The 26384-nt window shown below is 43.7% G+C and overlaps 1 protein-coding gene across 2 annotated transcripts in view; it reads right to left on the bottom strand.

The window, feature by feature from the left end:
* Positions 1-26384, bottom strand: part of TAB2 (TGF-beta activated kinase 1 (MAP3K7) binding protein 2) — a 113244-nt gene that overhangs the window by 30488 nt on the left and 56372 nt on the right. The window contains exons 2-4 of one of the 2 annotated variants that reach the window (XM_089668625.1): positions 16920-16966; positions 4560-4746; positions 975-2412 (exon numbers count right to left, since the gene is read on the bottom strand). In XM_089668625.1, the coding sequence (XP_089524751.1) occupies positions 975-2412; positions 4560-4661 (1540 nt within the window). In that variant the 5' untranslated portion in view covers positions 4662-4746; positions 16920-16966. The remainder of the gene's footprint in view (positions 1-974; positions 2413-4559; positions 4747-16919; positions 16967-26384) is intronic. The other variant, XM_089668624.1, reaches the window with a different exon arrangement.

The raw sequence follows: 26384 nt of genomic DNA, 5'->3' as shown, positions 1-26384 counted from the left end.
GAAGGAAAAAAAAAAAAAAAAAAAGTCGGCAATTGCATTTAAACATCAGCACTGACATACACTTCGTACTGCGAAAAAAAATTCATAAACCGAGGCATTATTTTAAATGGATTTTCATTCATAAACCGAAAATTATGTTAATCGAGGCGTTTGTAAACTGAGGTATTACTGTGTGTGAATATACACACACACTATATATGTACACACACATAAGACACCTTTTGTCAAGAATTTCACCTGAGAAACAACAATGCATTTCCAGAAACTAGTATGTGTTTGCAGCCTCACAGCTATATATCTGCTGTGCAAGACCTCAGAAACTGCTACATGTGACTGCTGGTCTAATGAGATTTGGTGATTTGATTATTGCTGGAAATTAACCTGTACTGTATTTAGCTTTCTACTTCAGTCACATTCTGTGAACATGTGCTTTATGAACTTCTGCTGCTTTTATTAAATACCTTCCACATAAAAAAAAATACATCAGTAATATAATACATCAGTTTAAAGTGATACTAAAGGTTCTTTTTTTTTTTTAAAATAACAAACGTTATACTTACCTGCTCTGTGCAGTGGTTTTGCTGGATCCTCCTATTCTCGGGTCCCCTGCTGGCACTCCTGGCTCCTCCTTGCTATCAGGTGCTCCCATAGCAAGCGTGTTCCCGAGTTGCTGTTCCATGTGTCCATTCACACACAGAGCCGTGGCTTGGCCCTGCCCTCTCACTCTCCTCATTGGCTGAGTCAGCCAATGTGTTGTGCACATCGCTGGATCGCGATGGGGCTCAGGTACGTATTGAGCGGGCTGGGGGCACTGCTGCACACAGGTTTTCTACCTCCATGCATAGAATGTTTACTGAAAGTGATTGGAATCTGCATGAAGGTAAAAAAACCTTGAGCCTTTATAGAGATCAGGTCTCCTTTGTAAGTATAAAACACATAATAAAGCAACAAATTGAAAAAAAAAAAATATTTACCTTGTGTATATGCTGCATCATCTGACCCCACACTTAGTTTCCTTGCATCACTTATTCGATCATGTCCTACAACAGGGTCTGTTAAATGATGGATACCTTCTGATTCTGCAAATGGAAGGAGATTTGTGGGCTCAAATGTTGGGGATACAACACCAGGGGAAACTGCAGGAGGTTTGTTCGGGGAGACTGTTATCTTAAAAGTATATTTTGTGTTAGGCTGAGTCACTACAACACGTGGAGAAGTAGCCGAGCTATTATTTCCAAGAGCTCGGCTTTTAGGTGGATGGTGGTGAATGAAAGCAGGCCCCATGCTTACTTGTCCCGAGACATTCCTTGCTGCACTTGCAGCACCTGGATTTGTTGAAATGAAGAGAGTAGGCTGATTCCTAACAACCTGGTCATCACCACCAGGAGCTGAAATGTACACCTTTGGTTGGTTCCGGCTAATCATCTCATCTGTGCTTGGAGGGCTTGCAATGTAAACAGTGGGCTGGTTCCTTGTTGGGGTGTTCAAAGTAGAGGGATTAGTGGAACTTCGAGAACTTTGGGAACGCAGCATATTTGGATTGCTTCTTTGTGGAGGTTCAAGTTTAATTTCTATTTGATTTTTCCTGGGACCAGTTGAGATATTTTGAATGTTGTACAGGGTGGAAGGTTGACAGCTACCTGCTGATGAATGAAGCACAGGTGCTTGTGGAGTTGTGGGTGAACTAATAGGCATATACACATGAGAAGTCTGGTGACCCTGTTGATTAGATTGTGCTGAGGTATGTGACTGAGTATATGAAGAAGGAAGTGTTGTCCAGGGATTTGGCTGTGATGGCTGAAAAACCTGCTGTTGCTGAGACATCCAACCAGACTGCTGGGGTGTTTGTCGTGTTGTGCCACTCTGAGATGTGAAATAAGGTCGAATATAGATAGAATTTCCATGTGGGCTGTTAAGCACAGGTGGTGGAACGCCATGTATATGCAAAGATGTAGGAGTATTACGAGCAGATTGGATATTTGGAGCCAAAGTAACCATAATGGGGTTAAATCTGGGTGCTTGTAAGCCAGATGAACTTTTGCTACCTAAGTGGAGTCCAAACTGATGGCCAGGGTTTGAAGGGTTATTTGGCACCCCAAAAACATTAAAATTAGAAGGCACATTGGCAGGAGCAGTCTGTGGCTCTTGCTGATATAGTTCATTGTTGGGCTGCCCTTCTTGAAGATGGCCATCACTTATGCTGTGAGTCAAAGTTCTACTGCTGCCATTCATTCTACTTCCATCCCTGATTTCATGGTACTGAGACTGTAAGTCCAAATTGAGGGATGTCATGTGATTTCTTAAACCAACAATGCCAGTTTCATCTGTGAGGGACAAGTCACCTTCACCATATAGGTATTTTGTGCTTTCTTGAGAAAGGACTTCACAGCAAGCATCCAAATTATTGTTGTTCTACAAAATAAAATACAGAAAATAGTAAGTTGTAAAGGTGAAAAAAAATTATGCAAGCTAAATGTTGTTAAAAAAAAAGAAAAGAAACCAAAATCAATTAAAATAGTTTCACTGTTCATTTCACATGCTATGGGCTTTGATTATTTGCTGGAAGACAAAGCAGATGTTCAGAATGGTTTTCACTGATGTATTTCATGCTTTGAAAAGCACTAAGGATTTGCATAGATCTGCCTTATAACACTGTCTGAATATACAGTGGGGCAAAAAAGTATTTAGTCAGCCACCAATTGTGCAAGTTCTCCCACTTAAAAAGATGAGAGGCCTGTAATTGGCATCATAGGTAGACCTCAACTATGAGAGACAAAATGAGAAAAAAAATCCAGACGATCACATTGGCTGATTTGGAAAGAATTTATTTGCAAATTATGGTGGAAAATAAGTATTTGGTCACCTACAAACAAGCAAGATTTCTGGCTCTCACAGACCTGTACCTTCTTCTTTAAGAGGCTCCTCTGTCCTGCACTCATTACCTGTATCAATGACACCTGTTTGAGGTTGTGGACAGGTGTCTTTTATACTGATAAGTTCAAACAGTCACACTCCAAACTCCACTATGGTGAAGACCAAAGAGCTGTCGAAGGACACCAGAAACAAAATTGTAGACCTGCACCAGGCTGGGAAGACTGAATCTGCAATAGGCAAGCAGCTTGGTGTGAACAAATCAACTGTGGGAGCAATAATTAGAAAATGGAAGACATACAAGACCACTGATAATCTCCCTCGATCTGGGGCTCCACGCAAGATCTCACCCCCGTGGGGTCAAAATGATCACAAGAATGGTGAGCAATAATCCCAGGACCACACGGGGGGACCTAGTGAATGACATGCAGAGAGCTGGGACCAACGTAAAAAAGGCTACCATCAGTAACACACTACGCCGCCAGGGACACAGATCCTGCAGTGCCAGACGTGTCCCCCTGCTTAAGCCAGTACATGTCCGGGCCCGTCTGAAGTTTGCTAGAGAGCATTTGGATGATCCAGAAGAGGATTGGGAGAATGTCATATGGTCAGATGAAACCAAAATAGAACGGTTTGGTAGAAACACAACTCGTGTTTGGAGGAGAGAGAATGCTGAGTTGCATCCAAAGAACACCATACCGACTGTGAAGCATAGGGGGCTGCATGGAGGAATGGGTCAACATACCAGCAACAGTGTGTGCCAACCTTGTGAAGACTTACAGGAAACGTTTGACCTCTGTCATTGCCAACAAAGGATATATAACAAAGTATTGAGATGAACTTTTGATATTGACCAAATACTTATTTTCCACCATAATTTGCAAATAATTATTTCCAAATCAGCCAATGTGATTGTCTGGATTTTGTTTCTCATTTTGTCTCTCATAGTTGAGGTCTACCTATGATGCCAATTACAGGCCTCATTCTCATCTTTTTAAGTGGGAGAACTTGCACAATTGGTGGCTGACTAAATACTTTTTTGCCCCACTGTACACAAAACAAGTCAAACGGATAAAGTGGTCTGCAATTGTGGTGGTCTCACTGTGCTATCTCCTTTAAATTTAACAATAACTCTTTAGAGGGGGTATTAACCAAAACAAGTGTATGAAAATCAGCCATTTTTTGGAGGTTATACCAGCAAAGTAGAGAAATATTTAAAAAATTTGTATCTGTAATTCAACCCATATTTCATTTATGGTCAACACTTAGATGGACATAATTTGAGCACGTAAAAAATTAACAAGTATTAATAAATGTCAGATTGATTTAATGTACTGGAATAATGATTTGTCAGAATTTCAAATTTGGGGGCACGATCCCAGTTTTGATCTGAATTGGCCTGTGCTACTGATCAACAATGAGAAATAATTTGGAAGTGGTCTCTGATGTGTACACTATCAAGCAGTCCATGGATTTTCTGCATAGTAGCTGGTCATCATTAACACAGTAATGCAGAGGAGTAGAGGTTCGCATTTTACAAACTCTACTACTGTCTTCTCAATTATATAACAGACTAATAGCAAAATGCTATTGTGGAGCAGACCAAGAAAAGTAAAAATGTCCTATCATACGAATGAAAGTGTGCAATATCCTGACACAACACAATCTAGCAAGCTTTAAATACTAACCTGTAGCATGCACCGTGAAACAACTACTTCAGGCACTTCTGGGAATTTCTGTCGCAGGTCATTTAAAACCTGAAAGTCAACTTGCGAGCTTCCTTGGGCCATTCGTATATTGCCTGTGCAGAACTGTTCTTAATTGGACAGTTCTAGGTGGAGCCCAACCTCATCTCATTGTTGAAAGCATACTCTGCTGAAAAGAAGGCAAAACTGTACATCAAGAAGATGGAAGTTAAAAAAAAAAAAAAAAAAACGAACAAAATGTGCAAGTAATAAAGTCAACATTTTGGCATTAAACTTATTAAAATACACTTAAAATATTTAAAAACGCAAACACAGGCTGCTTGTACCCTCACAGACTGCAGTACCAGCTAGCCCAAGTGTCCCTGATCACTGCCCCAGTGTAATGACAAAAAATTTAGCCAGCGCCTGTCACCTGTCCCAGTGCTCACAAAAACACTGCCATACACCATACCAGCACCCTGATCGCCGCCATACCAGTGCCCTGATCGCCGCCATACCAGTGTTCCGATTACTCCATATGTCATACCAGTGCCAGGATCTATGCCATATACCAGGGGTGGGCAACTGTGGCCCTCCAGCTGTTGTAGAACTACAAGTCCCATGAGGCATTGCAAAACTGACAGTTACAAGCATGACTCCCAAAGGCAGAGGAATGATGGGACTTGTAGTTCACCAACAGCTGGAGGGCCACAGTTGCCCACCCCTGCCATTTACCATACCAACATTCTGATCCCTGCCATACCCCATACTAGCGTCTTGATGATCACCACCATACCTCATATCAACATCCTGATCACTACCATAAACAATACCAGCGTCCAGCATTTTGGGGTCTCAACTGTTCAATTTCCAGATATATATCCCATAGTTTATAGACTCTAGCCCTCACACAGACTAAATAATATACACCGTTTTGGGTTATTTTATCCAAAAATATGCAGCAGAACACATTTTGACCTAAATTTATTTGCCAAATTTTATAACAAACTAAGCAAACATTTTTTTTTCAAAAACTATTCGCTATTTTTTCATTTATACAGCAAAAAATAAAAAACCCAGTGGTAATCAAATACCAGCAAAAGAAAGCTCTGTATGGAAAAAAAAAAAAGGGTAAAAAAAAATTTAAATTTGGGCACAGTGTGCAATTTTCATTCACTTCCAGTCCAAACCAATTTTTACTTTGCACTTTGGTGGGTGAAAGTGTCCAGACTTGAAGTAGTCTATGTACAATGAGCGGATGGGAAGAGATTAATCACTTCAAGCTTTGCCGATGCAGGCTAATGTACCTGTTCATCAGCCTGCATCGATGGCTCCTGCGCGGCTCACAGAGCACGCACCCCGGAGCCAGGACACATTGTTTCGCCCAGACACAGCGGATCACATTATCGCTGTGTCCGGGAGATCACATGGTGTTTTACCAAGTGACTGCTGTGACCAATCACAGCACTCACACAGTAAACAATGGAAAGTGAACGTAAAGACCACTTCTCTCTGCTCTTAGTGCAAAAGCAGAGAGAAGCGATCCTGCAGTGTGTGTGAGGGTACAGCAGCCTTCTGTTCCAGCCACTCCAGTATCATTGATCCGTACCCATGTGTCCCTGATCACTGCCCCAGTATATACACAATAAAACATGCAGCGAATTCCTGTCACCTGTACAAGTGTGCACAAAAACACCCCCATGCACCATACCAATGTCCTGATCACCGTCATACCAGCGCCCTGATCATCGCCATCTCCCCACCATACCAGCGCCCTGATCACCGCCATCCCCCCACCATACCAGCGCCCTGATCACCGCCATCCCCCCACCATACCATCGCCCTGATCACCGCCATCCCCCCATACCAGCGTCCTGATCACCCCTATACCAGCGACCTGATCATCGCCATCTCCCCACCATACCAGTGCCCATATCACCGCCATCGCCCCACCATACCATCGCCCTGATCACCGCCATCCCCCCACCATACCAGCATCCTGATCATCACCATCCCCCCATACCAGCGTCCTGATCATCCCTATACCAGCGACCTGTCTACTACCATACCAGTGTCCTTCTCACCGCAATACCTTCTGCTAATGTCCTGATCACCACCACACCCCATATCAGTGTCCTGGTCACTGCCACATGCCATACTGGCATCCAACATTTTAGGATCTCAATTTTCTAATATATATCCCATAGTTTGTAGGTGTTATAGCTTTCACACAGACTAAATAATATACACTGTTTTGGGTTATTTTTACTCCAAAAATGTATAATACATTTTGGCATAAATGTATAAAAGAAACGTTATTTGCAAAATTTTATAACAAACAATAGGCAACAAAATAATTTTTTTTTTCAAAATGTTCGGTATTTTTTCATTTATATAGTAAAAAGTAAAAAACCCAGCGGTGATCAAATACCACAAAAGCTCTGTCTAAAAAAAAACCAAAAAAAATTTCATATGGGTACAGCGTTGCATGACTAATTGTCAAAGTGTGATAGTGCTGAAAGCTGAAAATTGGCCTGGACTGTAAGGGGGTGACAGTGTACAGACTTGAAGAGGTTAATAAGAAAAAAAAATGAATTTTAACTGTAGTATCAGGTTGCAACATAACAAAATTGAAAAAAGCTAGCCCTATCAAATTTTGTCAAGTACATTGTGGACTGAAACATCAGAGTTGTTTGGTCACAGTAACAGACTAACCGCAGACATGTTTGAACCAAACAGAAGACATTTCAGGAGAAGAGCATTATATTAACCATAAAACTTGGTGACAGAAATGTCACAGTTTAGGGCTGCTATAAAGGTCTGTACAGCTTGCAGTCATTGAACAGGAACAGGAATATACTAATTCTGAGATGCTTGTTTTATAGTGCTGCTTACAGGAGACTGGGACACTGGCAAACAAAACGGTTGAACCAGCCCCTTTACATTCCTGCCTTCAACAGTTTTGTGAGCAGTACCTAGGGCCAATAACAGAGGGGTGGTACCCTTTTTCCACCAACAAGAAAAAAAGGAATTTTGACTTGCCTGTAAATTTTATATCTTGGAATATAGTACAGGACACAGGGTGTGAAATTCATAGACCCTAGGTCAGGGGTCTGCAACCTTTAAGACATAAAGAGCCACTTGGACCCGTTTCCGAGAGGGAAAAAAAGACTGGGAGCCGCAAAACCATTGCAACATTTAAAACAAATCCGACACTGCATATATTGCAAAAAGCGTTCTGGTCATGAAGGGGGTTTAAGGGCCCACTAAGCAAAGGGTTAATCAGGGCCACAGTGTATCGTCATAATCACAATCATAGCCTTAGGTCAGTGGTGGGCAACCTTTTTTTTCAACTGAGCCAAATCTCGCGAAAACCACAATTGAAATTTATTTTGAGAGAAACATTTTTAAAACTGAAAATACATCCCCCATATAGTAATTCATCCCCCATATAGTAATTCATCCCCCATATAGTAATTCATCCCCCATACAGTAATTCATCCCCCGTATAGTAATTCATCCCCCATACAGTAATTCATCCCCCGTATAGTAATTCATCCCCCGTATAGTAATTCATCCCCCGTATAGTAATTCATCCCCCATATAGTAATTCATCCCCCATATAGTAATTCATCCCCCATATAGTAATTCATCCCCCATAGTAATTCATCCCATATAGTAATTCATCCCCCCTATAGTAATTCATCCCCCCTATAGTAATTCATCCCCCCTATAGTAATTCATCCCCCCTATAGTAATTCATCCCCCATATAGTAATTCATCCCCCCTATAGTAATTCATCCCCCCTATAGTAATTCATCCCTCCTATAGTAATTCATCCCCCATATAGTAATTCATCCCCCCTATAGTAATTCATTCCCCATATTGTGTCAATTCACTTACCTTTGCTCCGCGCGTTCCTCTCGCTGTGTTCCCGCGCCGTTCTGGTCTTCAGGGCGGACTGTGAGAGGAGAGGAGTTTGTCACGCTGCCCCGCCTACATCCTGACAGCCAATGTTTGCCAGCGGGCGCCCGGCACACAGAAGAGCTGCATTAAAAGAGCCGCGGCTTGCCGACCCTATTGCCTGTCACCTGGTGGGTAGTGTGCTCCGGAGCCGCAGGAAAGGTGAAAAAGAGCCGCATGCGGCTCCGGAGCCGCGGGTTGCCGACACCCGCCCTAGGTTATAGGCTTGTACTTTCAGCTGATTGTACACTTTACACAAAACTTTCAAAATACATACCCACTGGATGTCTCCCTTATAACCCTACCCCACAGATTAAGCCCTCCATTTGCAGCAAGCAATGCAGAGTAATCAAGGAATGGAGAACTGACTGTGCCCTGTACTGTATTACAAGTTATGGAACTTACAAAACTCCTTATCTTAAATTGTATAGAAAAAGGACACAAAGTACTCACAGACCCTGGGATGTTTCCAAGCAATGAATGAGGAGTGTGGGCAACAACTAGGCAAAGAGACCGGTGCCAACAGGCCTAACAACAAGGGTAAACAGACTCAACTTTAGAGTGCCGCTACAACAACCTTGCAGCTTAAAGCTGCATTTACACAAGATTTGACGATCACCTGGATTTTTTTTGAAAAGGTATTTTATTATTATTATTATACAGTATTTATAAAGCGCCAATAGTTCACTCAGCGCTGTACATTACAAAGGGGGACAGAACATGTGACAGAACAATACCAATACAATGCAAAACATGAGGGGATCGAGGGCCCTGCTCTTTCGAGCTTACAATCTAGAAGGGATGGGATAGTGGTACAGGAGGAGATAGCTGTGGGGGATGGAGTGGTAGGAAGAGTGGAGGAGGTCAGCAAGTTAGCAGGGGGTGAGGTAGGCTTCCCTGAAGAGATGGGTTTTCAGGGTGCGCCTAAAGGAGAGGAGAGTAGGTGATAATCTGATGGGTTGGGGCAGGGAGTTCCAGAGGATGGGTGACACCCTGGAGAAGTCCTGGAGGCGGGCATGGGAGGAGGAGACCAGGGAACTAGAGAGAAGGAGGTCTTGTGAGGAGCGGAGTGTGCGTGTTGGGCGGTACTTGGATATTAGGTCAGTGATGTAGTTCGGGGCAGTATGGTGGACAGCTTTGTACGTCAGTGTTAGGATTTTAAATTTGATCCGTTGCGCAATCGGAAGCCAGTGGAGGGATTGGCAGAGGGGGGTGGCGGAAATGGAGCGGTTGGAAAGGTGAATGAGTCTGGCAGCCGTATTCAGGATCGACTGAAGCGGGGATAGCCAGCGGCGAGGCAGGCCAGTGAGGAGGGAGTTGCAGTAGTCGAGTCGTGATATGATGAGGGAGTGGATGAGCTGTTTAGTGGTTTCTGGGGTTAGGAACGTGCGGATTTTGGCGATGTTGCGGAGGCGGAGTCTGCACGAGTTTGTTAAAGATTGGACTTGGGGCTGGAAGGATAGGTTGGAGTCCAGAATGACACCAAGTACTCTGGCCTGCAGAGCGGGTTTGATATTGGCGTTGTTGGATGTGATGTAGAAGTCAATGGGGGGTGGGGTTCGGGCTGGGGGGAAGACAAGGAGCTCGGTTTTGGAGAGATTCAGTTTAAGGAAGTGGAGCGACATCCAATCTGATATGTCGCTCAGTAGGTGTGTGATTTGGGCAGAGACCGAAGGGGTGAGGTGGGGGGTTGAGAGATAGATTTGTGTGTCGTCGGCATAGAGGTGGTAGTTGAAGCCGTGAGAGTGTATGAGTTGGCCAAGGGAGGAGGTGTAGATGGAGAAGAGAAGGGGCCCAAGGACAGAGCCTTGAGGGACCCCAACAGAGAGGGGGAGTGAGGGGGAGGTGGTAGCATTATAGGTAACGCTGAAAGAGCGTTGTGACAGGTAGGATGAGAGCCAGGAGAGAGCAGAATCTCTGAGGCCGAGGGAGTGTAGTATTTTGAGGAGGAGGGGGTGGTCAACTGTGTCGAAGGCCGCAGAGAGGTCAAGGAGTAGGAGCACTGAATAGTGGCCATTAGCTTTGGCGGTTAGAAGGTCGTTGGAGAGTTTGAGTAAGGCGGTTTCGGTGGAGTGTAGGGGGCGGAAGCCAGACTGTAGGGGATCGAGGAGGTTGTTGTCGTTGAGGTGAGAGCATAGGCGGGTGTAGACGAGACGCTCGAGGAGTTTAGATGTAAGTGGGAGCAGGGAGATGGGTCTGAGGTTGTTCGGGTCATTGGGGTCCAGGGAGGGCTTTTTAAGTATGGGGGTGATGTGTGCATGCTTCAGTGGGGAGGGGAAAGTGCCGGAGGAGAGGGAGAGATTAAAGATGTGGGTGAGGGAGCGTAGGATGGAGGGGGAGGGAGGTCGTAGGAATTGTGAGGGGATAGGGTCGAGGGGGCAGGTGGTGAGGCGGGCATCAGAGAGGATCTTGGAGACTTCCTCAATGGTAGTAAGGTCAAAGGTGTGGAGTGTTGGGGGAGCTTCAGTATGAGGAATGTAGGGTGGGGTGGGAGTGGAGGTCAGAGCAGTGGTGGGGCCGTGGGAGAGGGGTGATGAGGGGGTAGCTGAGTGAGGGGGAACGGGGTCGGAGGGAGTTTGAGCAGTGACGAAGTCCCTGCGGGTAATGTCGAGGGGGAGGGGGGATGAGGGGGTAGCTGTGTGAGAGGGGACGGGTTGAGAGGGCGTGTGAGTTGCGGCAATGTCCTTGCGAATTGTGTCAATCTTGTTTTTGAAGTGATTGGCAATCTCAAGGGCGGTGAGCGAGGTGCTGGGTGGAGGTGGGGGTGGAGAGAGTAGAGAGTTGAAGGTGGAGAAGAGTCGGCGAGGATTGGAGGAGAGGGCCTTGATGAGGGTCAGGAAGTAGGCTTGTTTGGCTGCGTGGAGGGAGGAGGTGTAGGTGCGGAAGGCAGATTTGTAGCAGGTGAAAGCTTGTTGGGATTTTGTTTTGCGCCATAGTCGCTCCAGGGCACGACTGCGTCGTTTGAGGGTTTTGGTGTGATCAGTCTGCCAGGGCTGGAGCGGTCGGAGTCTGATGTTGCGTGTGGTTAAAGGCGCTAGTGAGTCAAGGGCTGCTGACAGCGCGTTGTTGTAGGCAGTCATAGCCAAGTCGGGGCAGGACAGGGGGAGGATGCGGTCGTGGAGTTGATCAGCTGCAGAGTGGAGGGGGGCAGGGTTAAGGTTGCGGAGGTTACGGCTGGTAGTAGTGTGACATTTGGAGGGGTAGGCGTTGGAGGACGAGGAGATAGAGAAGGTGATCAGGTTGTGGTCAGAGAGAGGGAAGGGGGTGTTAGTGAGGTTGTGGGGAGCGCAGCGGTTGGAGAAGACAAGATCAAGGATATTACCGTCGGAGTGGGTGGTGGATTGTATGCACTGTGCAAGTGCAAACGAGGAGGTTAAGTGGAGGAGACGGGCTGTGTCCGGGTTGTCAAGGTTGACAGGGATGTTGAAATCCCCAAGAATGATGGTGGGTAGCTCAGAGGAGAGGAAGAAGGGTAGCCAGGAGGAGAAGTCTTCCAGGAAGCGGGGTATGGATCCAGGAGGCCGGTATATCACAGCATGGTATAAACAGAAGACCAGCTGGTGGCCTTATAAATCTGGGCTACAGAGGCCTGGTGTCAAAATGCCTAGGGACTCCCACCAACCTAGTGGATTGGGTACCAAAAAGTGCAGAAGAGGATTTGACTTAGAAGTAGGATGTCCCTTTCGAAAACTAGGGAAACTGTCATCCTGATCAAAGCTGTTGCTTCAATTTAGACTCTTATGGCTCTACAAACAACCAGGCAGTGTGGAGCAAATATTGCGTGGCATAAAAAATGCAACATAAAAAGACCATCAAAAATCAGCAGAGCTGAAGAAAACATATCCTAGAAAAAAAAAAAAAAAAAACTGAGGCATGATAGTTGGAGATGGGGTTCTAGAGGGGCCAGCTCACTGTTCTAGGTGTATCAATGCCCCAAATTATTATTATTATACAGTATTTATAAAGCGCCAATGGTTCGCTCAGCGCTGTACATTACAAAGGGGGACAGAACAATACCAATACAATGCAAAACATGAGGGGATCGAGGGCCCTGCTCTTTCGAGCTTACAATCTAGGAAATGTCTAAGAATTCCTATATTGTGTGTTCCTCAATGGCTGATAAAGGAAAAAGGGTCATGTGCATTTTCTGATCCATGGTGGTGTGTTTGCAGCCCATTCAGAATAGCTTGCTTTACAGCAATGCATTCTAACATGCATTAATGCTCCAAACAAATCACTTGATTATGAATCAACACTAAACATTCAAATTGAACTGGAAAAGGATCTTTCAACACAATACGTATCAGAAACCCACTAGCAAATCTAAAGGAATGGATCAAAAAGAACAAATGGAGGGTTACGGACTGGCCTAATCAAAGTCATGACCAATAATCAAGAAATGCTGCATGGATAAGTGGTTTAAAAATGTCTAATTTATGCTAAAAGGGGCAATATCAGCTTTTGAGGCCAAGGATGTACTTACTTCTTCCACGGTACACCATTACATCTACTGATGTTTTTGTAAATAAATAAAAAGGCAAATATTTATTGTGCTTTTTAGGTATATCACCTTCATCCGTCTGATGAATGAAGATCTAACGTTTGCCTGTTCAAGTTGAAAAACCTGAATATCCATGGACAGTATTTATTTTTTACACAACTGTGCACAGTAATTTTTGTAAGCAAAATGAAGTAACCTAACACAGAAAATATCATGTAAATGAAGGGCACTGTTGTGATATTTTTTCAGAGGGCAAGCCCTCGACACCCTGTATTTACAGTATTTTCAACAGCATCATTCAACCTGAAGACTGACTACATTTGTTGGGGGAAAAGAAGTACTATGGGGGACAGCTCCGGATAAATGTACTGCAGCAAAAGCTGCTTTTTTGTTTTTACAACACCAAAGTGAACAAACGAGAAAAAAAAAAATAATCTGAGCTTCAATGCAGTTACATGATGCATATGTGAATTACATACGGTATTTTCTTTACAAAACATTTGGGGCTGAAAATGAAAGCCTAAGCTTACTTAAAATCGTTTCAGGGAACAAAAAACCCAGCACAAGAAGCAGTACTTAAACATTATTAGGAAGGCTCCCTTATGCTATTACCAGCTGCCCTAGTTGAAATCTATATCCTCCGCCTCCCCCTGCAGTCAATCTTCTGATGCTCTGGGGGTTAATACAAACACTGGACCTGTCAGGAATGTTGAATATGCCAGACCATTCTGCCCATCTCCTTTATTCATAGAAGCTGTGCTTCAGTTTCCAAGAATGAAAACCACCCTGTGGTAGGAGGAACCAGATGTTTCATGCATACATCCATCCTCCATTTATAGATGGCTGTTCTCTCAAGGAAGCTATAGTACAGATTCTATGAATGGAGGAGGGGAGAAGAAAAAGGCAGGCAAAGAAGACACTCTTGATGAGTGCCTGTGACACATCCAGGGCTCATATTATCCTCTGCAGCATGAGCAAATGATGGAAAAGGGGATGGGGGGATTGGTGGAGTGGGGGGTGTCAGAGGACTTTAGATTTCAACTAGGACAGTTGGCACCAGCACAAAGGACACCTACATGTAAGTACTGTCCCTTGTGCGGATTAAAAAAAAAATACCTAAAAACTTAACATTTTAAAAATATTGTTCCATATATTCCATATAAAAAAATTCATATTTACAACTTTCAGCCAGCAGGTAGGCCAAATATTCACACAACAAACAGCTGAATGACACCCCCCCTTCCTGTATGCAAGCCTATACAGTAAGCAGGTAGAGGCCAGACCACCTTATTAGAAGCCCAATATGTTCTGCACATACATTGATGGAAATGCTCCATAATAATAAAGTTTATGAAATATTTTATACAGTCAAAAAAAAAAAAAAAAAAAAAAAAAAAGAAAGTAAAATAAACCTGTGAAACAATTTAACAGCTTCCTGACAGCCCTATAGCAGAACTACTGCTACAGAGCGGCACGGCTGAGTAAAATCACGTATATAGACACGTGATTTTGTATTTCCAGGTGGGGGCGCGCGCACTGCCCTACCCATGCCGCCCTGCAGCTGTCCATCACTGGGTTCCAGCCAGAGATTCTCCGCTGGCACCCAGCAATCGCCGAGGTACACTGACAGGGGAGAGGTCTGTATGTAAACAATACAGATCTCTCCCCTGTCATCACCAGCATGCTGCTTTGTATTACTCTGCATAGCAGAGCAATACAAAGCAGCATGCTTACACAGAAAAACACACAGCACAGTTTGTAAATTAGCACAGAGCACACAGTTAACCCTTTGATCGCCCCAGATGTTAACCCCTGCCTGCCCAGTGATATCAGCACAGTGTCAGAGCTTTTTATTAGCATTGATCACTAATGAACAAAAAAAAAAAACAAGGGCGCACTCTCATCATGCATTACTGTGGTACACCACGTGTTTATTGTGTAATCAAATAGATATATACTCACAAACCAAAAGGAGAATAAAAGCAGAATAAATAGTCCGCAATGGCAGTCAATGCAATGCTGTGCCCTAATTAGGGATAAGCTGATGCGTTTCGCGAGACGAACCCCCTGAAGTGTGTACCTGCTGGTCCAATCCTTATATGCCAAAAAATGCTAAAGAGGACAAAAAAGTCCCTCCCCCCACACACGCATGGTGGTCCAATCGCAGAGAAGACCGATTGGATCCACCTCCAAAAAAAATAAAAATGAATGGATGTGGATAAAAAAAATAAAAATGATAATAAAAATAAACATAAAAATAAAAAATGAATAAGAAGAAATTACATTTTTTCTTTAGCATTTTTTGGCATATACGGATTGGACCAGCAGGTTTGTGAGTATATATCTATTTGATTACACAATAAACACGTGGTGTACCACTGTAATGCACGATGAGAGTGCACCCTTGTTTGTTTTTTGTTCATCCAGATTTCCCGATCTTTGAAGGGCTGCACCTCCTCGTTTGGCATTCTGAATTCCTGCTAGTCTGCAGGAGGATTTGAGCGCTGGATTCGTTTGTTTGTTTTTGGATTGCATTAGCACTGATCACTGTATTAGTGTCACTGGTGATGTCAGTGGCAGTTAGTCCCCCCCAGTGTCGGAATGCCTGCTGCAGTCCTGCTATAAAATCGCTGATCGTTGCAATTACTAGCATAAAAAATACAAATTCCAGTATATATGTCGTCAGCTTGAATGATTGCCATCGTGGCCTTGCCCTCTGAAAAAATATCACAAAGATATGTAGCAGAAAATATTTAGGCCTAAATTTATTACGAAATTTGATCTTTAAATTTTTTTTTACTGGATATGTTTTATAGCAAAAAGTCAAATATATTGTTTTTTCAAAATTGTCGGTCTTTTTTTTTGCTTGTTAGCGCAAAAAATAAACACAGAGGCGATCAAATAACACTAAAAGAAAGCACTATTTGTGGGAAAAAAAGGACATAAATTTAATTTGGGTGCAGGGTTGCATGACTACGCATTTGTCAGCTAAATTAATGCACCACCTTATCGCAAAAAATGGTCTGGTCAGGAAGGGGGTTAAATCTTCTAGAGGGCAAGCGGTTAAAGAAAAAAAAAAATTGTCTAAATATTATAGTTTCAATGTTTTGCTTCCACAGTTTTATAGTAAATAAGCAGTAATTAGATTTTTTTCTTCAGGCTAGGTTCACAGTCATGCAGTGCGGTACATCGCATGTGATTCACACCGTATTCCTGTGCAAATCACATGCAAATTTTGTGCGCTGCGATTTGAGCCATAATGGTGTATGGCTCAATTCACACCGCATCCACACCCAAAAGGTGCAGGACCCTTTCTTGGGTCCACACTAGAATTAGATTGCATGGGTATTCACACCTATGCGATACGATTTTGCACATCGCACCGCGTTTTGCAGACCAATTTCGTGGTGTTATTAACATACACACCCGCAGCGGTTTGCATGAACGGGGTGCGATTCTGATGCAGTGCGGAATTTGCACAGAAAACGCTGCAAATTCCAGTCCGCATCAGTGTGAACCCAGGCTCAATGACTGCGGGCGAAGCTACACTGCTGTAAAATACATATGTTTTGTTCTGACATGAGTACTAACAAAGCACTTCACTTCCAAACTTATAAGCTGCAGATATATACATATACCTTTTATGTAATAAAAATGAGTGATGTTTCAATAGCCATTTATAATCACAGCTGACAAGGAAAAAACACAAAACTAAAAATCAGAAAAGCACTGGAACGGAAATATATAATTGCGCTTACATGCCAGAAGACCAGACATCACTTAAACAACCTCTGCATCGTACGGGTAGTTTTATGAGAAGTACAAGTAGTTTGGGAATGAAGCCAAACACATAACAAATGAGCATTTCACACCAACAATATTTAGGTTACAGAAGTTACCTCAAGTGCCCTTACAGACTTTCAGAACTGTGCCCTCACCGCATTCTCTGTGGAAGACAAAAGAGAAATTGTATATTATTAAATTTACAGGGACAGGATAATTTAATACTAACTACAAATGTGGAATACTGTAATGGTATTTAAACAAAGAACAGAATCAGTCATTAAAAAAAAACAGTAACAAATGGAAAAAAAAAAAAGTAACAATACCACTTTCAAATATTGCATCTATAATTTTAAATCAGCAGATTTTTGTTAATCATATTTTCAGTTTTATTTTTTTTATCATATATATTTTATATGCTGTACTGGGAAAAATTAGATTAAAAAAAAATAAAAAATATTTTATAACTTCACCAGTTTTATCCACATTGATTTTTTTTCCAAAACAGATAGGGCTTTTAGTAGAAAATTTCAATTTTTTATTGGGAATAAATAGTAATACAAAATGCATATATACACACAAAGTATTTGCACCCCTTGAAATTTTCCACATTTTGTCACATTACAACCAAAAACGTAAATGCATTTTATGGGGCTTTTGTGATAGACCAACACAAAGTGGCACATAATTGTGAAGTGGAAGGAAACATTTATTTTTTACAAATAAATATGTGCAAAGTGTGGTGTGCATTTGTATGCAGCTCCCAAGTCAATACTTCGTAGAACCACCTTTCCACGCAATTACAGCTGCAAGTCTTTTTGGGGATGTCTGTACCAGCTTTGCACATCTAGAGAATGACATTTTTGCCCATTCTTCTTTGCAATATAGATCAAGCTCTGTCAGACTGGATGGAGAGCATCAGCAATTTTCAAGTCTTGTCACAGATTCTCAATTACATTTACCATATTTTTTGCTCCATAAGACGCACCTGACCATAAGATGCGCCTAGGTTTTAGAGGAGAAAAACAAGAAAAAAAATATTCTGAACCAATGGACTGCGGACACCGTACAGGGGATGACCAGAGACCGCGGACACCCTACAGGGGATGACCAGAGACCGCGGACACCGTACAGGGGATGACCAGAGACCGCGGACACCGTACAGGGGATGACCAGAGACCGCGGACACCGTACAGGGGATGACCAGAGACCGCGGACACCGTACAGGGGATGACCAGAGACCGCGGACACCGTACAGGGGATGACCAGAGACCGCGGACACCGTACAGGGGATGACCAGAGACCGCGGACACCGTACAGGGGATGACCAGAGACCGCGGACACCGTACAGGGGATGACCAGAGACCGCGGACACCGTACAGGGGATGACCAGAGACCGCGGACACCGTACAGGGGATGACCAGAGACCGCGGACACCGTACAGGGGATGACCAGAGACCGCAGACACCGTACAGGGGATGACCAGAGACCGCGGACACCGTACAAGGGATGGCCAGAGACCGCGGACACAGTACAGGGGATGACCAGAGACCGCGGACACAGTACAGGGAATGACCAGAGACCTCGGACATAGTACAGGGAATGACCAGAGACCTCGGACATAGCACAGGGAATGACCAGAGACCGCAGACAGTGCAGGGGATGACCAAAGACCGCAGACAGTGCAGGGGATGACCAGAGACCGCAGACAGTGCAGGGGATGACCAGAGACTGCAGACAGTGCAGGGGATGACCAGAGACTGCAGACAGTGCAGGGGATGACCAAACGACTGCAGACAGTAAAGGAGATTACCAGAGACTGCAGACAGTAAAGATTACCAGAGACTGCAGACAGTAAAGATTACCAGAGACTGCAGACAGTAAAGGAGATTACCAGAGACTGCAGACAGTAAAAGGAGATTACCAGAGACTGCGGACCTTTGGGGAGAGAGGGGGAATGGGTACAGCCTCTCACTTCCGCGGAGTTGTCCTTCCTTCTTCCCGCGGTGGCTTCTGTGACAGCCGGGTGCCCACTGCGCATGCACGAGAAGCGCTGCGGTTTGTGAATGGCCCGGAGCCTTCTGGGACCTGACATGGTGGCAGCAGAAATACCGGACCGGCCGCTTTACATTCGCTCCATAAGACACACTGACATTTTCCCCCCTTTTTTGGGGGGAAAAAGTGTGTCTTATGGAGTGAACAATACGGTAAATCTGGACTTTGACTGGGCCATTCTAAACACATGAATATGCTTGGATCTTAAGCATTCCATTGTAGCTCTGTCTGTATGTTTAGAGTTGTTGTCCTGCTGGAAGGTGAACCTCCGCCCCAGTCTCAAGTCGTTTGCAGACTCTAACAGGTTTTCTTCTAAGATTGCCCTGTATTTGGCTGCATCCATCTTCACATCAACCAACTAGCTTTCCTGTGTCTGTTGAAGAAAAGCTTCATGGTGGGGATGGTGTGTTCAGTGTGATGTGCAGTGTTTGTTTTCCACCAAACATAGCGTTCTGCTTTTTGGCCAAAAAGTCCAATTTTGGTCTCATCTGACCAGAGCACCTTCTTCCACATGTTTGCAATTTGCGAGAAGTCATGTAGGGGACATAGCAAACGGGACTTCTCATGGCTTTCTTTCAACAATGGCTTTCTTCTTGCCACTCTTCTGGAAAGGCCACATTTGTGGAGTGCACAATTAATAGTTGTTCTGTGGACAGATTCTCCATCCTGAGCTGTGGACCTCTGCAGCTCCTTCAGTTACCATGGGCCTCTTGGCTGCTTCTCTGATTAATGCTCTCCTTGCCCGGCCTGTCAGTTTAGGCGGATGGCCATGTCTTGATAAGTTTATAGTTGTGCCATACTCTATTTTCAGAATATGGATTGACAGTGCTTCATGAGATGTTCAAAGCTTGGGATATTTTTGTTTATAACCTAACTCTGCTTTAAACTTCTTCATAACTGTATCCCTGACTTGTCTGCTGTGTTCCTTGGCCTTCAGGATGCTGTTTGATGACTAATATTCTCTAACAAACCTCTGAGGGCCTCACAGAACAGCTGCATTTCTAATGAGATTAAAATTACACACAGGTGGACTCTTTACCAAATTAAGTGACCTCTGGAGGCAATTGGTTCCACTAGATTTTAGTTAGGGGTATCAGCGTAAAGGGGGGGGGGGCAAATACAAATGCACGTCACACTTTTTAGATATTTGTAAAAAAAGGTTGAAAACCATTTATCATTTCCCTTCCACGTCACAATTATGTGCCACTTTGTCTTGGTCTATCACATCAAATCCCAATAAAATACATTTATGTTTTTGGTTGTAACATGGCAAAATGTGGAAAATAGTATGAATACGTTTTCAAGGCACTGTAGATATATATGGAAGCCACAGAGAAGCCTACAACATCTGAATCAACAGAGGCTATACACCTATCAGAAGGTCCAGCACCATCCTACTTTTATATCAACCTACCGTTTGGAAATCAGTTTGAGGAAGGATGTGGTGAAACAAAAGGCAAAATGTATGCAGCAAAGAAAACAGGTGTAAAATTCCACAAACTTACTAAAACCTGGTAATATGTACACTGCTCAAAAAAATTAAAGGAACACTTTGAAAACACATCAGATCTCAATGGGGAAAAATATCATGCTGGATATCTATACCGATATGGACTGGGTAATGTGTTAGGAATGTAAGGATGCCCCATCTTTTCATGGAAATGAAAATTGTCAACCTACAGAGGACTGAATTCAAAGACACCCCAAAAATCAAAGTGAAAAAATTATGCAGCCGGCTAGTCCATTTGCTGAAATTTCATTGCAGCAACTCAAAATGGTACTCAGTAATTTGTATGGCTTCCATGTGCTTGTATGCATGCCTGACAATGTCGGGGCATGTTCCTAATGATACGACGGATGATTTCCTGGGGTATTTTCTCCCAGATCTGGACCAGGGTATCACTGAGCTCCTGGACAGTCTGGAGGTGCAACCTAGCAGCATCAGAGGGAACCGAACCATGATATTCCAGAGGTGTTCTATTGGATTTAGGTCAGGTGCACAAGGGGGAGGGAGCTATTCAATTATATCAACTCCTTCATCCTCTGGGAACTGCCTGCATACTCTCGCCACATGAGGCCGGGCATTGTCATGCACCAGGAGCAACCCAGGACCCACTGCACCAACGTAGGGTCTGACAATGGGTCCAAGGATTTCATCCCGATCGGCAGTCAGGGTGCCATTGTCTAACCTGTAGACGTCTGTGCATCCCTCCATGGTTATACCTCCCCAGGCCATCACTGACCCACCATCAAAATGGTCATGCTGAATGATGTTACAGGCAGCATAACATTCTCTACGACTTCCAGACCCTTTCACATCAGTCACAAGTGCTCAGGGTGAACTTGCTCTAATCTGTGAAAAGTACAGGGTGCCAGTGGCGGACCTGCCAATTCTGGTGTTGACAAATGCCAATCGAGCTCTATGGTGCCGAGCAATGAACACAGAGCCCACTAGAGGATGTCGGCCTTCAGGCAGCCCTCATGAAGTCTGTTTCTGATTGTTTGGTCAGAGACATTCACACCAGTGGACTGCTGGAGGCCATATTGTAGGGCTCTGGCAGTGCTCATCCTGTTCTTCCTTGTACAAAGGGGGCAGATAACGGTCCTGCTGATGGGATAAGGACTTTCTACGGCCCTGTCCAGCTCTCAGAGTAACTGCCTGTCTCCTGGAATCCCCTCAATGCTCTTGAGACTGTGCTGGGAGACACAGCAAACCTTCTGACAATAGCACGTATTGATGTGCCATCCCGGAGGAGTTGGACTACCTGTGCAACCTCTGTATGGTCCAGGTATTGCCTCGTGCTATCAGTAGTGACACTGATGCTAGGCAAATGCAAAACTAGTGAAAAACAGTCAGAAAAGATGAGCAGGGAAAAAATGTTAGTGGCCTCCACCTTTAAAACCATTCCTGTTTTGGGGGTCGTTGTTGCCCATCTAGTGCACCTGTTAATTTCATTAACACCAAATTGGCGATCGGAAGTGGAAGTTGTCCTCCTCCTCCCTCCCCGTAGTCTTCTGGACACGTGACAGGTCTCAGAAAACTACGGGGCCATTCACAAAGCGCAGCGCTTCTCGCGCATGCACAGTGGGCACCCAGCTGTGAAGCCGCAAGCTGACACAGCCAGGTGCCCACACTGAAGATGCCGGCGCCAGGGAGAGAAGATGGCCGTTGAAACTAGTGGTGGTGAGGACACTGCTGGACTGAGGGACATGTAAGTGGCTGTATTTTAAGAATCAGCAGCTACAGTTTTTGTAGCGTTTCCCCCCCCCCCCCAGGTGGAACTTCGCTTTAAAAGGCAAATATAGTTTTATTATTCAACTGGGACAACACAGATGAGTACGGTCAGTGATATCTGAATTAACAGAAAATTTTCAAGACAAGCTTTCAGGGGTCTATTGAATTCTTCTGGACCCAAGAAGTATTCCCTGGAGGGTGATTTTTACTGGAACAAAAAGGAGCACAATATTATCCACTTCAATACTGGGTACTTTTACATTTCTACAGTTCTTTGGTGAAAATAACCCAAATTAGTGTACATTATTTAGTCTGTAGGAAAGTTATAGAGTCCACAAGCCAAGGTATATATTGGTAAACAGATATAAAACTATATCCTATTTACTCGTTTTAAACAGTTTTTTTTACATTTCTTCAGTTACTCCCTGGTTTGATGTCATACATCCAAGGAGTTTTCAGGAGGGGAGGCGGGGTCTACTTAGCTAAGCACGCCTCCTGCCTACATGCCTGAGCTAAGGGCAGATGGATTCCAGGAAGTAAATGCTGCATGAATCATATTCCCTCATTCAAGATGGCTGCAGACAAAAATACTAGGACAGTGTTTTTCAACATGATCTCTCAGCAAAATAAAGCATGCAGGCATGGATAAGTCTGTGTTGAATATTAAAAATGAATTAAAAAGCGTTTATGGTCTGAGGAGCTCAGATGCAGCGAAGTTCCCCTTTAACTGTATTCCACTACCGTAATACCGGATACTGGTAATACTTTTCGTTCCATTAAAATTCTTGGTGCTGGTTGTTACATTTTTATACAAGAGTGCAAATATTTATGTGAAAATACCAATTGCGCCATTTGGTGCAAAAAAGAAAAAAAATGCTTGTGTGATTTAGAGAAAATTACCAGTACGTACAGAAAACTTCATCTGCATGAGAACGGTTATTTTTATGAGAGGTATGCATAGTAGTAACTGTACTCTGCACCCTACTTTACCTTTAAGGCTTCACTCACATGGCAATAAACACTTTTCTGATGTTACTACGCGTGCTTTCTAGGAGGAAAGTTCCTGTGTAAAGCATACGAGAATATAATAGAATTTATTTCTCCCCCTTTGTTTAGAACTCACCCCCCTCCCCTTTAACAATTAGCAATTTTGGGGGAGGGAGGGCCGGTACCTAGTTTTGAAAGGTATCCACTCCCACTTCCGGACAGATCACCACAGCGATCCGAGACGCATCACTGGTCCCAGAGGACTATGGGACCATTCACAAAGCACAGTGAGTGCATGCGCCGTGGGGAAATCAGCTGTGAAGCTACAAGGCTTTTCTGCCAGTTTCCCTTAGTTAAGATGCCTTCGCCTGTATCCAAAGCACATTTTGACAATTGGCTTGGGTAAGGACAGCACTGGATCGTGCAGCAGGTGAGTGTCCTTATAATAAAAGTCAGCAGCCACAGTATTTGTAGCTGCTGACTTAATTTTCTGGGAGGAGGCTGGAACGCCTCTTTAATTTATGTACTTGCAAACGCATATTCATTCAATGAATAAGCACATGTTCTTAAGAAGCAGATTTTTGGATTTTGTGTTACAAATCTGAAAGCAGCTGATGTTTATGCACCTGTGTAAAAGGTTCCATTGAAGACAATACAGCTGTGTTCAGATCCCCAATTAAAAAACACTTGTGTATGCCTTTTTTTTACATCCATGTGAATGAAGCCTTATACTGCAAACACAATAAAAGCTAAAAAGAGTATTTTAAATGGGCAAATTATTCAGCGTTTACATTGGAGTTATATTTAATATGACTTGTTTTTACATCCTTGGCCTTTTTTTTTTTTCATTAATATAATGTAGAGGCCTATTTGGTCCATAGAAAAAGCCATCAGTGGCCTAAAGCGGTCACTCTGCTTCCTGTTTGAAGAAACAATAACCACTCCTCATATCCTTAAACAATTTGAAAAAAAAATCCTTTATTCTATTTATTGCCTCCTCTGAGTAGTTAATTTTCACTCTGCCAAGTGAACAGTTTCTACTCCTTAAGTAAAGCACCTCCAATGGGTGTGGTTAGACAACTGACAAAACAGTAACTTACCAGTAGACTTCAGGTGACTTTTGACCCATTACAAGTGACCCCGCCCCAGGTGACATCATTGTTGTCACATGGGGTGGGGTCACATGTGTAATTTCCCTGGGTGGCCTCGCCGCTTACATATTTAAGAACAGTCAAACCACCAGAGCAGGCAGAAGGCTGGAAACCATCGTTGGGAGCGGAGCCTTTTTTTAAAATTCTTTTGTCAGGTCAGCAGCAGCAAAACGGACAAAATGATTGACGTTGGATCTACTGCAGGGGAAATTCTTTTAGTTTTTTCTTTTAAAGGACTTGTCAAAGACCATGTCCTGTCTTTTTTCACACTACATTGAGTTTTATGAATGGGTTTCGGGACCATGTACCCCATACTCATTCACATAGGGGCCGAAAAGCCCCCTGCCCACAGACCCCAACAACCACCTGCCAGGGTTGTGGAGAAGAGGCCCTTGTCAACATGCCCCCCTACCCCAAAGCACGCCCCCATGTTGAGGGCATGTGGCCTGGTATGGTTCAGGAGGGGTGGGGGGCTTGCTTGTCCTCCCCCCCCCCCCCCTTTCCTGACCTGCCGGGCTGCATGTTCGGATAAGAGACTGGTAAGGATTATGGGGGGGGGGGACCCCCCTCGCCATTTTTTTTTTTTACATTTTGGCATGGGAGTTCCCCTCAAAATCCATACCAGAGCCGAAGGGCTTGGTATGGATGGGGACCCCATGCCATTTTTGAATTGCAGGCAATTCTTTTACATTCAGCTGTCAGTGGAGAACCCCGTTAACAGCCTAAACATTAACACATGGTTGTCGCTACTAAAATACCGCATGACTTGATAAAATAACTCATGCGATATTTTAGCAGTGTTTACTTTTTTCTGACCTCCAGAATGGATTAATTGGTTTTTAATGCATTCTTATGGGAAACGGTGTTTCGGTTTACGAATTTTCTGCTATAAGAAAAGTCCTGCTGAATGAATTAAATTTGTAAACCGAGGTATTACTAATGCAGGCCATAGATGGGTCGAAAATCGGCCGAAAATAAAAATCGGCTGATTTTCGGATCGTTAGTGGGTTAATAGGTCGGCCGTTTTTCGGTATTTTGGCAGATTTTTTTTTATCGGTAAAGTTGGAAAAAGATCGGCCGATTTTCGCGGCAATTATGGGCAAATCGGACGATCTTTTTACCGATAAAAAAATCTGCGCATGAGCAGTGACCTGCAAGAGGAAGACAGAAAGAAGGGGGAAGAGGGAGGAGTAGGAGGAGGAGGAGGAGGAAGAGGGAAAAAGAAGAATTCCAGTCCGGCAAAAAGTGTCCCTGCAGAGAGCTCCGCTATTTCTTTGACAGTTCCTTGACATTTATAGCGGCTGCAACAATGTATCTATTTCCGAAAAAAAACATCTGTATCCGAAATGGATACAAATAGATACAATGTTGCAGCCGCTATAAATGTCAAAGAACTGTCAAAGAAATAGCGGAGCTCTCTGCAGAGACACTTTTTGCCGGCTGTAGACGGGATGAAAAATCGGCCGATTTTTTTTACCGTTCCTGGTAACGTCGGCCGATTGAACGACCAATTTTTCATTTTTGTAAAAAAAAAAAAATCGGCCGTTTTTTTCCCAATCTATGGCCTGCATCAGATAGATAGATAGTCTACACACCCCTGTTAAAATGTCAGGCTTCTGTGATGTAATAAAATGAGAGATAAATCATCTCAGAACTTTTTTCACCTTTAATGTGGCCTATAAACTGTACCACTCAAGTGAAAACCAAACTGAAATCTTTTGGGGGGGGTTGTAAACATAAACTAAAATAATGTGGTTGCATAAGTGTGATCACCCTCCTATAACTCGGGATGTAGCGGTGTTCAGAATGAAGCAATCACGTTCAAAATCATGCTAAATCGGAGTCAGTACATACCTGCTATCATTTAAAGTGCCTCTGATTAACCCAAAATTAAGTTCAGCTGTTCTAGTAGGTCTTTCCTGACATTTTCTTAGTTACATCCTACAGCAGAAGCCATGGTCCGCAGACCGCTTCCAAAGCATCAGAGGGATCTCACTGTCAAAATCAGTCAGGAGAAGGGTACAAAGAATTTTCAAGGCATTAGATATACCATGGAACACAGTGAAGACAGTCATCAAGTGGAGAAAATATGGCGCAACAGTGACATTACTAAGAACTGGACGTCCCTCCAAAATTGTTGAAAAGACGAGAAG

This window comes from Staurois parvus, unplaced genomic scaffold (genome assembly GCF_062004578.1).
Source record: "Staurois parvus isolate SC_StPar_1 unplaced genomic scaffold, SC_StPar_1.0 ptg000059l, whole genome shotgun sequence".
NCBI lineage: Eukaryota > Metazoa > Chordata > Amphibia > Anura > Ranidae > Staurois > Staurois parvus.
Note: the sequence above shows the minus strand (reverse complement) of the source record. Positions and strands in the feature narration are given on the sequence as shown.